General features: G+C 40.7%; 1 protein-coding gene across 4 annotated transcripts; it reads right to left on the bottom strand.

Annotated features, from left to right (window-relative positions):
- Nucleotides 1-500: 500 nt before the first annotated feature.
- On the bottom strand, nucleotides 501-10,422 carry ranbp3b (RAN binding protein 3b). 4 transcript variants are annotated; one of them, XM_057056754.1, is made up of 17 exons: nucleotides 10,251-10,422; nucleotides 8,784-8,839; nucleotides 8,491-8,527; nucleotides 8,328-8,405; nucleotides 8,169-8,240; nucleotides 7,216-7,281; nucleotides 7,020-7,112; nucleotides 6,807-6,916; nucleotides 6,409-6,519; nucleotides 4,652-4,752; nucleotides 4,482-4,557; nucleotides 4,268-4,382; nucleotides 3,294-3,418; nucleotides 3,086-3,206; nucleotides 2,707-2,849; nucleotides 2,148-2,343; nucleotides 501-1,602 (listed from the first exon to the last, which is right to left on the bottom strand). In XM_057056754.1, exons 1-17 carry the CDS (start codon nucleotides 10,270-10,272, stop codon nucleotides 1,559-1,561), a joined length of 1,566 nt encoding a protein of 521 aa, XP_056912734.1. In that variant the 5' UTR covers nucleotides 10,273-10,422; the 3' UTR covers nucleotides 501-1,558. The 4 variants fall into 4 exon arrangements, with proteins under 4 accessions (XP_056912734.1, XP_056912737.1, XP_056912736.1 ...); XM_057056757.1 differs by having other exon boundaries at nucleotides 4,286-4,382; nucleotides 10,251-10,337; XM_057056756.1 differs by lacking the exon at nucleotides 10,251-10,422 and adding an exon at nucleotides 9,049-9,073.
- Between the last annotated feature and the right edge of the window lie 3,586 nt (nucleotides 10,423-14,008).

Raw genomic sequence — 14,008 nt, 5'->3', positions numbered from 1 at the left:
TAAGTTTATGATCTCACACTAAGGGGTGAAACCCAAGAACCTCCATGCTGGGCTCGAGCGTAAGCCACTGAAACGGGGCAGTTTCTCATAGAGGTCAAGGTATGTTTGGCGTTCGCCGCAGTCATTTACAGCCAGAGATGCAGAAACGCAGACAAGCAGAAGTTCAGGTGGCACATAAACGCGAGGGTGACGCATTGCGTCGCACCAGGTTAGCGCGACGCACGCCTGCATCAAAGATTCACGACCTCGCTTACGAGGCGCTCCGTCCATAAACAAGTTCTGCTGGGAGCAGAGGACGGGATGCAGCAACCGGAGGGCTCCGGCAACACATGAATACCAAACAGAACCGCGGTCCATTCGTCTCATTTTGATTTACTGGAGCTACGGAGGGCAGAGCACAGCATCGCCACACTACGCGCGTCTTACCCCGCAATTCTGATTTACCAGCAGGCAATCAGGTTTGGGAGCAAAAATAAATCATAAAAAAAAAATCTCAGATGTAAATCCAAAATGGTTTATTTTGTAAAGGGGGCAGTTGGAGGAGTTGAGAAAACATGGTGTGCTACTAAATGATATATTCAAATGTACATGGCATTCAAAAGGTACAGTTGTCACTCAATTTTTTCCCCACATTAAATCTTCAGTCCAACATATTTCCAAGTGTAAATAGATAAAAACCTGGCATATTTGCAAACTTAAAAAAAAAAAAAAAAAAAGAAAGTTGTATTAACATAATAACCCCTGGGATGGTAAAAACAAATAACAGTTACATGCAAAATGTAGACTGTTCATTAAGAAAAGTGAATGACTAATGTTTTACTGAGAAAATTTTAAGGTGAAATCAATTTTCATTATCTTCACACAAGCAGAGATTAACCGCTTCTGTTTTCATGTAATATCATATAGACCAATAGGAAATATAAGAAACTGCTAATAATGACAACTTGAGTGGTCCTGGCCACTACAAACAGCACAAAAGTGTTGAGACATCTCATGAAAATGACAATCCAAAATAAATTACATTTGTCATAACCTAACACATGAAGTGGATGGAATGGGGAGGTGTACAAAGGACTCAATTTAAGGGAGGGGGGGGACAACAAATGACTGATGACGCTGTCAAATACGATGTGAATGAAGCTTTTCTGGATGTGTGGTGTCCAGAAGGATGAATGTTGAGTGAATAAAAAGGTCCCAAAGTAGAAACTGCAGTCTTAACATGTGCCATATTTTAAAATGTAGAGGAAAACACCCTTACGCTCATCAATATGATGAGCAGAAAAGTCCCAAACAAAAGCTTTGAAGTCTTTATTTTTGCTATCGGGAGAAGAAAACAAAAATAAAACACAAAACAGGAAGGGTAGGAAGAAACGACTCCAGATATTACGTTGAATGCAGAGAAAATGAACTGCACGAGTTGGGTGAGACACTCCGGCACAAAGGATTAATTCCTGGAGCTAGATTCTAATATCCAAAAGTACTGGTCAGGATGACCCATATTGGTCAAAGGGTGTCCATGGAGATGCCTACAGCATTAGCAGGCTGTCCAACAGTGACGCTATGTGCTTCCAGCAGCTTGGTTCTCTGCTCCCTCTGAATTACCTACACAAAAAACATGACAGTGGGTTTGGTTGGAAAGTGAACTGAATGTGTAAGTGCTGCTACTGGGAAGCCAAAAGAAACCACAAACACGATATAATGTGCCAATCAGGAGTGAAACAGGGACGATTTCAAACAAACACAGAATCGCAGACTGTGGCCATATGCTGAAAGCGCAGAATAAAATTAATATTGGTCCAGATTCAAAAGGATCTGAGATGAAGGTAATATATTCCATGTGGACTGCCTGGCAATGCAGAAGTTATGTTACTTACATGTGAAGTGTTAGGTCTGTTACATGTTATGTTCAATCAGGGGATCAAGGGGAAAATTCAAAGGCTAAATTTCTCTGTGATCTTGCAATAGTCTTACAAAGATGACACAGAATGAATAAAGAAAGGCTGGCCTGAACTTCAGCCTGATGTTTGATAGAAAACATCACTGGATCACCATTTTATTCTGCCAACATTCTGGCTGATGGCCACAAATAATAATGTGTAGGCATTAAAATACTAAAGACACACAAGTGGATAAAATCAATCACTGACTTGTAGCAGGAGTAGCGGCTGAAGCTGCAGCAGAGGCGTTTTCTTCCTCATCACTGTCATCCTCATTGGACCTGGGTACCTCAGCGTCTGGGATAGTTGTTGGTTGAGTCTCTGGCTCCTGCTCTGCCCTGCTCTTCAGGGCTAGGATTCGGTGATGTAATGCAGCAGCCAACTGACCTATATCTTTCGAGCTACCCTGAACACACAGACGGAGGGAGATCACTCAGTCCCCAGGGTGCCGATGTCAACTCCACATAGACATCAACAGAGCGAGGGATGAGATATTACATCTAGCTATAAATTTAATGGACCGAAGAACTGCTAGACAGACTAATAATAAATGTAATTTACTAAACGGCAACAGATTTGTATATGATGAAGATTGCTGTGTAGAATAATGGTAAAATAACATTGCATCTATTACTGCAATCTTTATTTAAGTAGTACTAGTACCATAGTACATGCTCTACCTAACTAAAGCATTAGATAATTGTATCTTACAGTATTACAACCCTTTTATTTTGAGTTACCCTGATTTGCGACCATTGGTGATACGTACTGATATTAAGAAGACCTTGACCCCCTGGTCCTCTGTGTCCATGGCAGTGATTCGTACTCCCTTCTCGCTGGCCTTGTCCACCTGCATTTGGGGCCAAAGTTTAGTGTTGAGGATCAACCGGAGGCTGCCCTGGGTCCTCATTACTGGAAAAGGTTTAAAAAGAAACACAAACAGCAATGAACTACAGACAGCAAGTGTTGCATGGCACTAAGGAGGTGAAATGGCTCCCCCTTGTGTTCGTTCAACGTATTACAAAAACAGCAACAGACCCTTGACTTCATCGCCAACATTTACTCCACTTCTTTTGGATGCATTCACTTAATTATCAAAAATAGAATGTTCAAACATGGACAAACAGAAATAATGTTTGTGGGTTTACCTAGACGGGACTGTAGCGTGCCATCATCTGTTGATGCCATGTCATTAAGCCTCAGCAACCCTCGACCTCTTTCGATCCACGACTGAGTTGTCTTCTCAAACACATATAACTTGCACTGCATCTGAACCAGGAGTGTGACGGTAAAAGATTTACTTCTCTGGCCATGCTTTTCTGGCTGTGGCTATTATAGAGGCAGCTTTGCTTTTACCTGTAAAACATTGCTTTCAGATTCTTCTCCAGTTTTAACATCAACTTTCTCTAAGATGCACTTCTTGGCTGTTGCTTTGGTGTACGCTGCTGCAGACTCCTCCAAAGACTCGGACACGACGTTGACTGGAGAAACACAAATGCATTACCTTATAAGTATAGCTCCATTAATGACTGGGTTTCAACAATCTCTTTTTCCTAATATTGTACAACTGACACAAACGGACAAAGTTTGATCATGCCGCAAGTCACAAGAGGAGGAATTCAGGCAGCTGCAGACCATTTTCACTGAAGACACAATTCAGCTTTAGGATTGAAGTTAAAAGCTGAAGTACGCATGTGCACAAGAAATCTACAAATCTATAAACCTGAAGTACTGAGATTTTCTGTTCGGCTCACAAAGCAACTCACCTACATTTCAAACAAATTGCTAAAAATTTCTGAGAATTTTTTATTAGAATACTGTTTACCTAAAACCCAAACTCAAGTGACATGCAGTTTTTGAAGCCTTTGATGGTGTGTGTGAGAGTTTCTGCACCAACAATGTACCCAAATTAACGTGTAAACTACTTATAACGCAAGAATAAAACAAGAAAATAAATGTTCTGCTTTGTGAATGCTCCCTGTTTGGATACTCGATAGGATCTAATTAACCAAAGCTGCATCTGGTACAAATCTGGGGTCCCTCTCTGCCTGCGGCTGCAGGCGACGACACACAAGAAAAGCTTCACATTTACTTATGCCTTCTTGTTAGTAGAATAATAAATAAAACTCAACCCATGATTATATTTTTCATAACATTCCATACATGCATGCTTGTGATATTCTATGCTACACAGCAATACACACACCGACTTTACGCGCTCGCTTCAGGTGTTGAAAAGTGCTGTATCGTAACTGTTTAACCATTTGTTGGGCTTAGCAGTATGCTGTGGGTATAGCAATAGCAGGAATAGCAGTCAGTCTTAAAACCACCTGCTTCTGTGCGATTACCCTTCTCTGGGGTGGCTTCCTGCGATGAGGGTTCTGAAGCAGGGGCAGGTAAAACTTCTTTATTTTCTTCACTCTGTGATTCGGCCTTCGGAGGACTCTGGGGTGGGGGGAAAAAAGAGCTAAATTTGGAACCTGCTCGTAGCTTTAACAACGCGTGGCGGACAGACAATGCACTACTGAAACAGCATTAACTCACCAGGACTCGCTCAGACATATTCTGCCCAAAAACAAATTTTGCCCCACTGTCTGTACTGTTTGTGGCATTTTTTGAACTAAAAGGAAAAGAGCAAAAAGGGAAAAAAAACAGCAAAAGAAGTTAACCATGTAAACATGTTGCTAAAAGACAAAAAGCTTTATTTCTATCACCTTGGGGTAGAGATGTACTGTAAGAAATAATTAGTGCACTCTGATTGAGAGTCCAGTGGCACGTTGTCCTTTGACTTGTCCTCTGTATTGTTCTCTTCCACCTAGAGGGGGAAAAAGAAAGTTGAAAAACAACTCATTTTTAAAGAACTCACACACTCAAATGATGAAATTTCCTGCTTCGTGGCACCATTTTTCACCACCAGAAAACAACATGGCTTCAAGCGCAGGCACTGCAACTCCCCTCTGGTTATGACTGACCCCAACTCCAGCATGTCTCTACACAAGTACAGAGACTTCCTGCTTTCTGTTCATTTATGCTACTTTACTAGAGTGCAATGCAAGAAAGCTGTGCAGATGAAAATTACTTCTACACATTTTCAACGCATCTCCTCAGCCATTTTGTAATCCAGCAAAATGCAGATTAGAAGTACCGTATTTTCACGACTATAAGGCACACCTAAAACACTGAGATTTTCTCAAAAATTGACGGTGCGCCTTGTGTGTGGACTGAGTTCCAAAATCTGCCACGTGCACTACAGTAAACGCTCCACCCATCGATTAGCGGCACACCTCCGCGCAAGGACCCCCTAAAATGGCGCCGGTCAAGCGACACGCCTATGAGGCTTACATTAAACTGCAGGCCATCGAATATGCGGCTGAAAATGGCACTCGAGCAGCTGCAAGACATTTTAATGGAAATGAGTCCATGGTCAGAAAGTGGAGAAAACAAGAAAGTGAACTGTGCAAAGTGAGGAAGACAAAGCTGAGTTTCCGCGGGAACAAAGCAAGGCGGCCCGGGCTGGAAGACCGAGTGGAACAGTTGGTTGTGGAACAGCGAACAACTGGAAGGGCCGTCTCTACTGTCACCATCCAACAAAAGGCCAAAGCGATTGCTGAAGAAATGGACATTGAAGACTTCCAAAGAGGTCCGTCTTGGTGTTTTCGCTTCATGAGGAGGCGGCATCTCTCCATACGCGCGAGGACAACTGTTGCGCAGCGGTTGCCCGCGGATTACCAGGAGAGGGCGGCCATCTTCCGCACCTACTGCCGCAACAAGATAACCGCGCCCAACCACATCACCAACATGGATGAGATCCCTCTGACTTTTGACATCCCTTTGACCCATAAAGTGGAGAAAAAGGGACCAGCACGGTGGCGATACGCACAACAGGGCACGAGAAGTCGTCGTTCACCGTGGTTCTCGGCTGCCACGGGAAAACGGACAGAGCTCTGGATGACGAAAGGGAACACTCCTTCACAAAGACTATGAGGCAGCGGCGGGCAAGTTATGCCACCATATGCGGGTGGATTGTAGACGCATGGGCTATGATACCGTCTTCATGTATTGGAAGAGCTCTCACAAAAGCCGGCATGATGAAGAAGAGGAATTCCGGATGTTGGACATTGAAAAAGAGCAGCTGTTTAATCAGATAAAGAAGGTGAAAACTTTGATGGTTTTGTGGCGGAAGAATGAATATTTTGTCCAATAAATGTGCTGAAACTCACCGTTTTACTTCCGTTGTCATTTTTTACTGTATGTTTCAGCATGCGCCTAATAATACGGTGCGCCTTATGTATGTTTTAAATAAAGATATAGCACCTGTAACTGAGACTGCTCGTTTTATTACAGTGCGCCTTATGGTCGTGAAAATACAGTAACTTGTTAAACTTCAACAAGATTCAGACCAGAACCCGGGCCGAGCCCTCCTCAGCTCCCCCAGCATTTAAGTTAGAAGATCAGGTGTAACGCAGCCCACCTTGGCTCTGTCTTTGATATTCTGGCCAAAAACAAACGATACTGCTACATCCGTCTTCTCCCCTCTCTCTTCTTGGTTACCACTTGATTCATCATCTTCATTTTTGTGTGTCTGTAATAGAAGCAAAAAGGCACCAGCGTCATTTCTGTGCCCGACTTTACAATGAACACTGTTTAAAGTAGAAACGCACATTTTCTATACAAATTTTTGACAACTCCATTTGTTTTAGGGTTTTTTATATCTTCATTACTTTATAGAACTACAAGTACAACCCCAATTTATTATGTAGATAACTATAAATTGAAATAAATATATTTTTGGACGCTTTCATAGGTGAGCCAAACTGGCAGCGAATGATTTTTTTTTAAGATAAATCAGCTGATTCCTCCTTTTCTTACAAGTGAATTTGCTGAGAAGGTAGAGTGCTCTGTGTTGTTCATGAACAAGGACTGGGACCCAGCCATTTCATCTGAAGACTTTTTTACACCGTTGGTTCCACAACTGGAGTCTAAATGAACAGAGAGCACCAAAACAGCAGCATCGTTAAATCTAAAATCTGACCACAATCAGGTGCTACTCAATAACATTGGGTGCCACCGAGTGACGCTTACTCGTCTCTAAATGTAATTTCAAAGGCGGCGCCTGGAGAACTGCTGGGCGGAGGACACTGCGTTGCTGCTCCTTGGGTTTCTGACTTGGGATGCCTGAAACAGAAATCAATAGTGAACTATATGATCTCAACAGGAGGGAGTGAAGGGCGTACTTAAATAAAGTCTCATTTAAAAGAGACTAACAGTAAATACCAACCTGAACTAGGTGCCTGTCCATGTATGAGCGTCGGAGGCTTTAAACGGAAGCCAACGGGCTTCTCCTCTGGTAAGACAAAGCACAACATTGGGTAAATATTGCCCTGAAGGCTCTCTTAGAGGTAAAGAGCACTATTTATTCTGTTTCAACATAAATATAGCATAGGCCTCATACTATCCCCATCTCGTTGTACCTCAAAAGTCATTACCAAACTCCTGTTGGACGTGCGGCATCTAGTCTATTTCTATCACGCGCTCTCCATGGCTTTATCAACCTGACCTTAATCATTGCTTAAACACTGAAGGACTAAAAACTTCATCCACTTTCACTTCCTTAAGACTCTCGTGTGAATAACATTTAAAAATCCAGGGACCTATCCTTTTTTATATACAAAAACATAAAAACCCAAGCCTGAGCTTAATGAATAAGAACAGCAGGTTTACACTTCAGTAAAGACAGTTTGTATTTTGTTTAAGTCAGAAATAAAAGGGATACAACATATTGTTTCAGGACAACATTCACTGGTTCTGCATATTTCTGTAAAAGTAGCATCATGTGATAGTTTTGCATCTAAAGAAAAAGATGACTGTTAGGAAACACTATCTATTCTATTAAAACTCACACCCCGATGCACTCATAGGAAGAAAAACTAAAAAATGAAGATGGATGATAAAATCTGAACGCGGAAATCTCACAATCGTCCACTTTTTAAGACATTCTATAGTTATACATTTTCATCAGACTTGCTCCAATTATACCAACAGGACGTCACCCTGGTGAAAACAAATGAAAGTGACCCACAACTGCACACCTCGTGAAATAAATCCACGAATACAGCAGCGATGAACCATTTCATCCTTGTACAGTTCTAAGACTGAGCTTAATCATTCATTTATGTCTGGACTTAAAAGCAGTAAAAAGTCTTGCAGTTTCAGTGATCAAAGGCATCTCACCCGGCTCAGAGTCAGAGTTCCCGGTTGGAGACTGGCAGAAACTTGAGGGCATGAATACATTGTTCTTGGGAACTGGAAAGCAGCAAATGAACACTTTACAAAAGAAAGTGTGCAGCTGAGACAAGTTCAAAATTCTCCGCTTCGTGAAGATAAGCTTACCTGAATGTGGGGGTGGAAATGAAGAGGTCCGTTCCCTTTTCACAGGGGGGCAATAGCTTCCCTCATCTTTATCAGAATCTAAAATTAAAGAGCCTATTGTAGATTAAACCAATTTGAGACAAACCACTGTAACTACAATGAGAATTTTGGATAGGAGGTTTACCTTCTCCGTCTTCTGGACTTGAACCATCTGCAGATCGCTAAAAAAAAACCCACAAAGACCAAACATTAGTAATCGAGTCGTGGATAATAAAGCATAGTTAGAAAGGAGCTTTGAAGAAGGTGTTTGAATGTTGCAGATACTAAAACGTCCCTCATGTGTCTCAGTGCAATCACAGAAGTATCAACACAATGTGTTCCACTGACAATATCAACCGTGCAGATACTCACTCCTGTTCATACAAATTCATATACATTTTTGTTTTAATCGAATTGAAAAATACAGGAAACACTTACCTTCTGAGCTTTATCTTTTTGGAAAACAAACACAGGAGGAGCTATGGCAGGCTTGTCTGTTAAAAGGAGACGTGGGCTAGTCATTCAAGCACCAGCCTAAATCAAGTCTAACAAGCTTTTCCGAGGTTACAAGACGAACGTATGCAGAATAGACACACATAACACACAATACTGTAATGCACCATCCTACAGACAATCAGCTGTTTGCATGTGCGGGAATAGCAGCTATTCAACAATGAACCGGTGATGGGGTTGTGTCATTAACCTGTCATGATCGATCAAGAAAAGCCGCGCCAGAATCCACATGGCTTCACCTCCAGGTTAAAGCCGCTACCTGCACAGCGTCGTCTGACAAACGTGTAATCCTATCATGCAGACAGACAAAGGTTTTCCTCCGTCTGGATTAGGGCCATTACACCGGGCAGGTGTCGTCGGTACACAAAAATGCATGCGGTAACAATCCCCGCACATCGTCGGGAAATGGAAACTAAAGCGACAAGAATAATTTTTAACTCTACCCATCAGTGCTAATACTAGCTAAACGTGCAGGGAGAGACTAAAACTGGGATGTGACCTATATAATACCTAACATGTGCACGTTGTAAACAGTTCTCCAAGATAAGTGGTGCAAGAATTCCCAAGTGTTATACTAATATCCATCGAAGAGTTTAAAGCAAACCAGGACGTCACTCTTTTATAATAGCGGGCTACCGTACACAGCACAGAGACGTTTCCAGCAACTAGCCGGAGCCACCGGTTGTTCCTCAAAGTCCTGCACGTAGACACGCTAACTGTGGGGACTTAGCATGCTAACGTGCTGCAGCTCTCATGAGTCATTTCACTCAACAAGCAACGACACCAGAAATGCCACTTAACTATCACTTAGTGAATTGGTCACCATGAAGGCAAAAAAGTACAAGCAGAGTTAAAAAAGAAGCGGCCGTTTTAAGGATGCCTCTTGGGCTAGCATTGGTCTACGCGCCTAAACCAACGCCAAGAAATCCTGCAACTGCATGTCTACATTAAGATCAGCCAATGTCTTGATGTATCGATCCGAAATAAAACACAGTGCAAACCAATGCCGTACTCATCCCTACGTTAGCTGCGCCGCAAACAAGGCGTAGCGCCTCGTTAATGCGTTAATTCTCTCTTAGAATAGACATTTGCTAACCAGAAATGGCAAAACATACTGCCTATAAATAGAAGTGCGAGCGTTGATGGTGGAAATAGGCTAACGGTCAGATAGGCAGATTCCAGTTATTACACACAGCCCGGTTGGTAGCATTGTTAGCATGTTTGCTAATGTTGCAGTTATGCGACCGCCGCGCAGCTCAATTTGACCCGAACGCCTTGTTTACATGCGACCACGCATCTTAATTCCAGTCCGTTAGGGTGCAGGCGTCATATGAAGAGCGTTTCCAACAGCGGAGCAGTCAAACTGTTTGTCTTATGCTACCTCTTACTCACCTTCGTTTGCCAAGTCCGCCATTTTACTTCGACGCTCACACACCCACAACCCACCGCGCAGATAACGCAAGTTGTGGCAGGACTGTTTTCAGTCGCAGGCGGCACATTAGCGGCGTTTACAAACCTTTCAATAAGTAACTAAAATTCTTACATTTTTATTTTACATACCTCACTTGGTCCTAGTGGACGGTTTAGTAAATATTTTACTAACGTTTTAACGGCACAAAGATGCTAAAATCCAGCCAGGTTATTCTGATAAAGGCTGGAACAAATTTATATATTTGCTCGATATATAGTTTATATATTCATTTAAATTCTTATAAGTTTATTATATTCACTGTGGATCATAGTGAGTTGGAGTGATTGTGAGTAGACAAAAATGCATAGATTAAAGTATTTAAGCCTATTTTTGTTGGGTTTATTAAAGTGCGCTTTCACAAAAGAGATAAACCTTAATTAAGGGCTTTGTCGTAACAGAGAGGAAAAATCATATTACGGGGGAAATATACGTATACACGCAGTAAAAAAAATTGTAAAAAAGAACGTAAAATAAATATTAAAACTGTAAAATCCCTACAGGAAAAGTATTGTAAACCCCAAAGTTTTTTTTTTTAAATTACAAGAATTGTAAAAACTGTCAGTTGCCAAGACCTCCTGTAAAAATCCAAAAAATGTATGTCACGTCATAAGTTAATGCTGTACTTTTAACATGATTGATGAAACGAAGCCTAATAAAAACGTTTTCACACAAAATTTCATCGTGAACCCGAGAATGTCTTAATGTTTAAAAAAAATACATAAAATTATAATGACATTGTTTTTATGATTGAGTGTATTTGTGGTGTATTATTGTAGAGAGTATTTATAAGAAATTATGTATATGCAAAGTAACACTTTTTTCAGTTCTAATTTTTGCTTTATGTTTCTTTTAGTTTTTTAATTTTAATATTACATAGCCTACCTAGGGTTTTTATTCAGATTTAAATAAATAGAAAACCAGTACAGGTACTGGTACAATACTCATAATAGTGAGCAGTGTATCATCATCTCAGGTTAAATAACCGAACAATGCCTCCTCTTGCCATTCTTATACTTGTACCTTTTCATTCTGAACTAAAAACGCCTCATTACGATATATTTTTAAATTTAAAAGTGCGCGGGTTTAAGCTAATCTCTGATTGGTTAATGATGGCAGGAGCTGGAGAAGCTGACGCCAAGAAAATTGTCAGATCACTTTGTCATTTTAAAGGATTTTAAGAACAAACTTTTTTTTTTTAATTTAAAATTTTAGGTTTTCTTAACGTTTTTACGAGACCAAAAGAAAATATGTGCTAAAGGAACATGGTGTAAGCTATCGCAAGTCGATATATACATGAGCATAAAATCCAGTGTAATAACTTAGATCAGCAGAAAAGCACAAGCTCTTTTGCAAAAAGAAATTGGTCACATTACGATGCTATGTATTAACGATACATTGCAGAGTGCATAGGAATATCCTCGCTGTCTTCAATAGCGTTGGCACCAAATGTACTAAAACCTTTACAACTTACTGCACTTTCAATGGCCAATTTTAAAACTGATACAGGATCTCTCTGATCATGAGTGACGTGAAGGCTAAATGAGGACACTTTATGTTTACTCTGTTTGTAGAGAAGTTAGTTTGAACTTTGTTACATCCACAATGCGTATTATGGCAATTAAAGCACGATATTTAATTTTTGTTTTTTAATAAAGACCCGTGATCCCATGAAACACAGCATCACATGTTCTGCACAGACAGAAGGTTGGAATTTAAATATGAAGGATGCCCAAATGACAACATTACTCAGGACAGATTTGATGCTCATCCACCTGTGCCCCTCTGGTGACTTCTTCAAGGCACCTACTGTGGTTTGCCATGATTTACCTCCTGCACACATTGCTCTGTTATTCCTCCACTATCCAGCCCACCTTGTTGGGAAACAAGCTGGAGTATGCGGCAGTGGACCACCACTGAGAGCTTGGACTGCTCGGCAAATTGACTGCAGTATGTAAGGACTCAGGACTTTGAGTCATGCTTCTTTGCAGCACCTGGATTACCGCATTGAAAAGTTCTGTTGATTTTTGCCTACAGATCAACATGGGGAATATAACAAAACTGCTGGTACAGCAGTTAAATGGGTCAGCGGGGTCGCAGGTCAGCTGGTCAGCATACAGCTATGAAGGTGGCGATACCTGTAGATGATGCAGGGAAGTGTAAAAACACATCTACAGGTCATTCACAACACGGCAATACAAATATGTGGATGTTTCCCACCCATTTGTAAGTCTGGAAAGTATGAAAGGACCAAAAACAGACGGTCAAAACATGTGCAACCAGAGCACTTGGCATCGCTTCATTAGTATTTATTTTAAAATGAAACTTTATTGAAAGATGTAGTAAATCCTGATTTCTAAACAGACACTGAGAAACACATAACAAAAAAATGGGAAAGGAAGAATGAAAGGAAGTTAAGGTTTTCAAATGGGAACATCAGAGAAGTGCCAAAGACAGCAAAGGCCAATTCGTCTCAAGGATCCAGACAATCATGGAAAAAGTACTTTGAACTCTGTCATTTTCATGCCTGGACCCATTAATTGCACAGAGCCCAGGTTACTCTTGCTGTTTTATCCTCAGTTATGAATGTTGCTGAACAGTTGCTGTAGGTTCATCGTAATAATTTCAACGTGAACTAGCTGGCTAAATCAAATTTCACAAGTTGACTCGAAGTAAGACAGCCAGGAAATTGATGACGCAACAGCTAAAATGAATCACTGTGATTAATTTTCATGTTTATTTAAAACAGAAATTAACAAGGGGGGAAACACAATTTAAAAAGGTTCTGGCAAATGGTGTCTAAAATGTCACCAATGAGTAATTTCCTCACAGAAAGCCTACTGTGTTTTTTTGACAGTGTTGATATTGTTCATATAAGATATATTACTGCAGTTGTGCTCCGTTCACTGCATTTTCTTAAATTTTTACCTGACTTTTTTCAACTTAAGTTAGGTTGGTTTTTATTACCGTATTGGCCCGAATATAAGACGACCCTGATTATAAGACGACCCCCTCTTTTTCAAGACTCAAGTTTGAAAAAAGACTTTTTGAACACCAAATTTAATTTTTATACAGAAAATAATTACAGTACATCTGAAACAAATGATATATCTTCGACCCACTTTTCTCCAGATTGTTGCTACATTTCTCTATTTTCTGTTATCTCTTCTCTTATTTTCTTCTCTTTCTTTCTTACCGCTATTTTTTATTTTTCTCTTCGTGCTACCGCTATTTTTATTTTTCTTCTTCGTGACAGGGGTTCGCTTTGGCCTGGGACGTTAAGTTCAGCATTCGCTTTAAATATATCTGGCGCCATCTAGCGTTATGAATAGGTATAATGTCTAGACCGCGAATGTAAGACGACCCCCACTTTTTCAGTCTTATTTCAATGCAAAAAACCCGTCTTATATTCGGGCCAATACGGTAGTAGTGTTGACATCGCTGCAATATACCAATATGACCACCAGGGGGAACTCTCGGAGTTATACAAGTCTACAACAGTTATCAGATTTAATGTTTTTAACATTATCATTTAAATGCATGAAATGCAGGTGATATCAAAACCAGTCACGCAAAAGGAGATATAGTAATGATAATTGCAACTATCGTCAATACCTAGTGAGGTCGTCACTTTGAACCAGCTGCACTTCTGTATTGAAAATGGGCTACAAAACATAGATAT

Source organism: Takifugu flavidus, chromosome 15, assembly GCF_003711565.1.
Source record: "Takifugu flavidus isolate HTHZ2018 chromosome 15, ASM371156v2, whole genome shotgun sequence".
Lineage (NCBI taxonomy): Eukaryota > Metazoa > Chordata > Actinopteri > Tetraodontiformes > Tetraodontidae > Takifugu > Takifugu flavidus.
Note: the sequence above shows the minus strand (reverse complement) of the source record. Positions and strands in the feature narration are given on the sequence as shown.

What these genes read in the sequence shown, in the direction of transcription:
- ranbp3b (XM_057056754.1), bottom strand. Translation starts at nt 10,272, where the DNA reads ATGGCGGACTTGGCAAACGAAG. An exon ending in TGGACAGGCACCTAGTTCAG is followed by an intron (nt 7,113 to 7,215) that starts GTTGGTATTTAC and finishes TTTCTGTTTCAG; the next exon opens with GCATCCCAAGTCAGAAACCC. An exon ending in ATATGTCTGAGCGAGTCCTG is followed by an intron (nt 4,383 to 4,481) that starts GTGAGTTAATGC and finishes CCCCCACCCCAG; the next exon opens with AGTCCTCCGAAGGCCGAATC.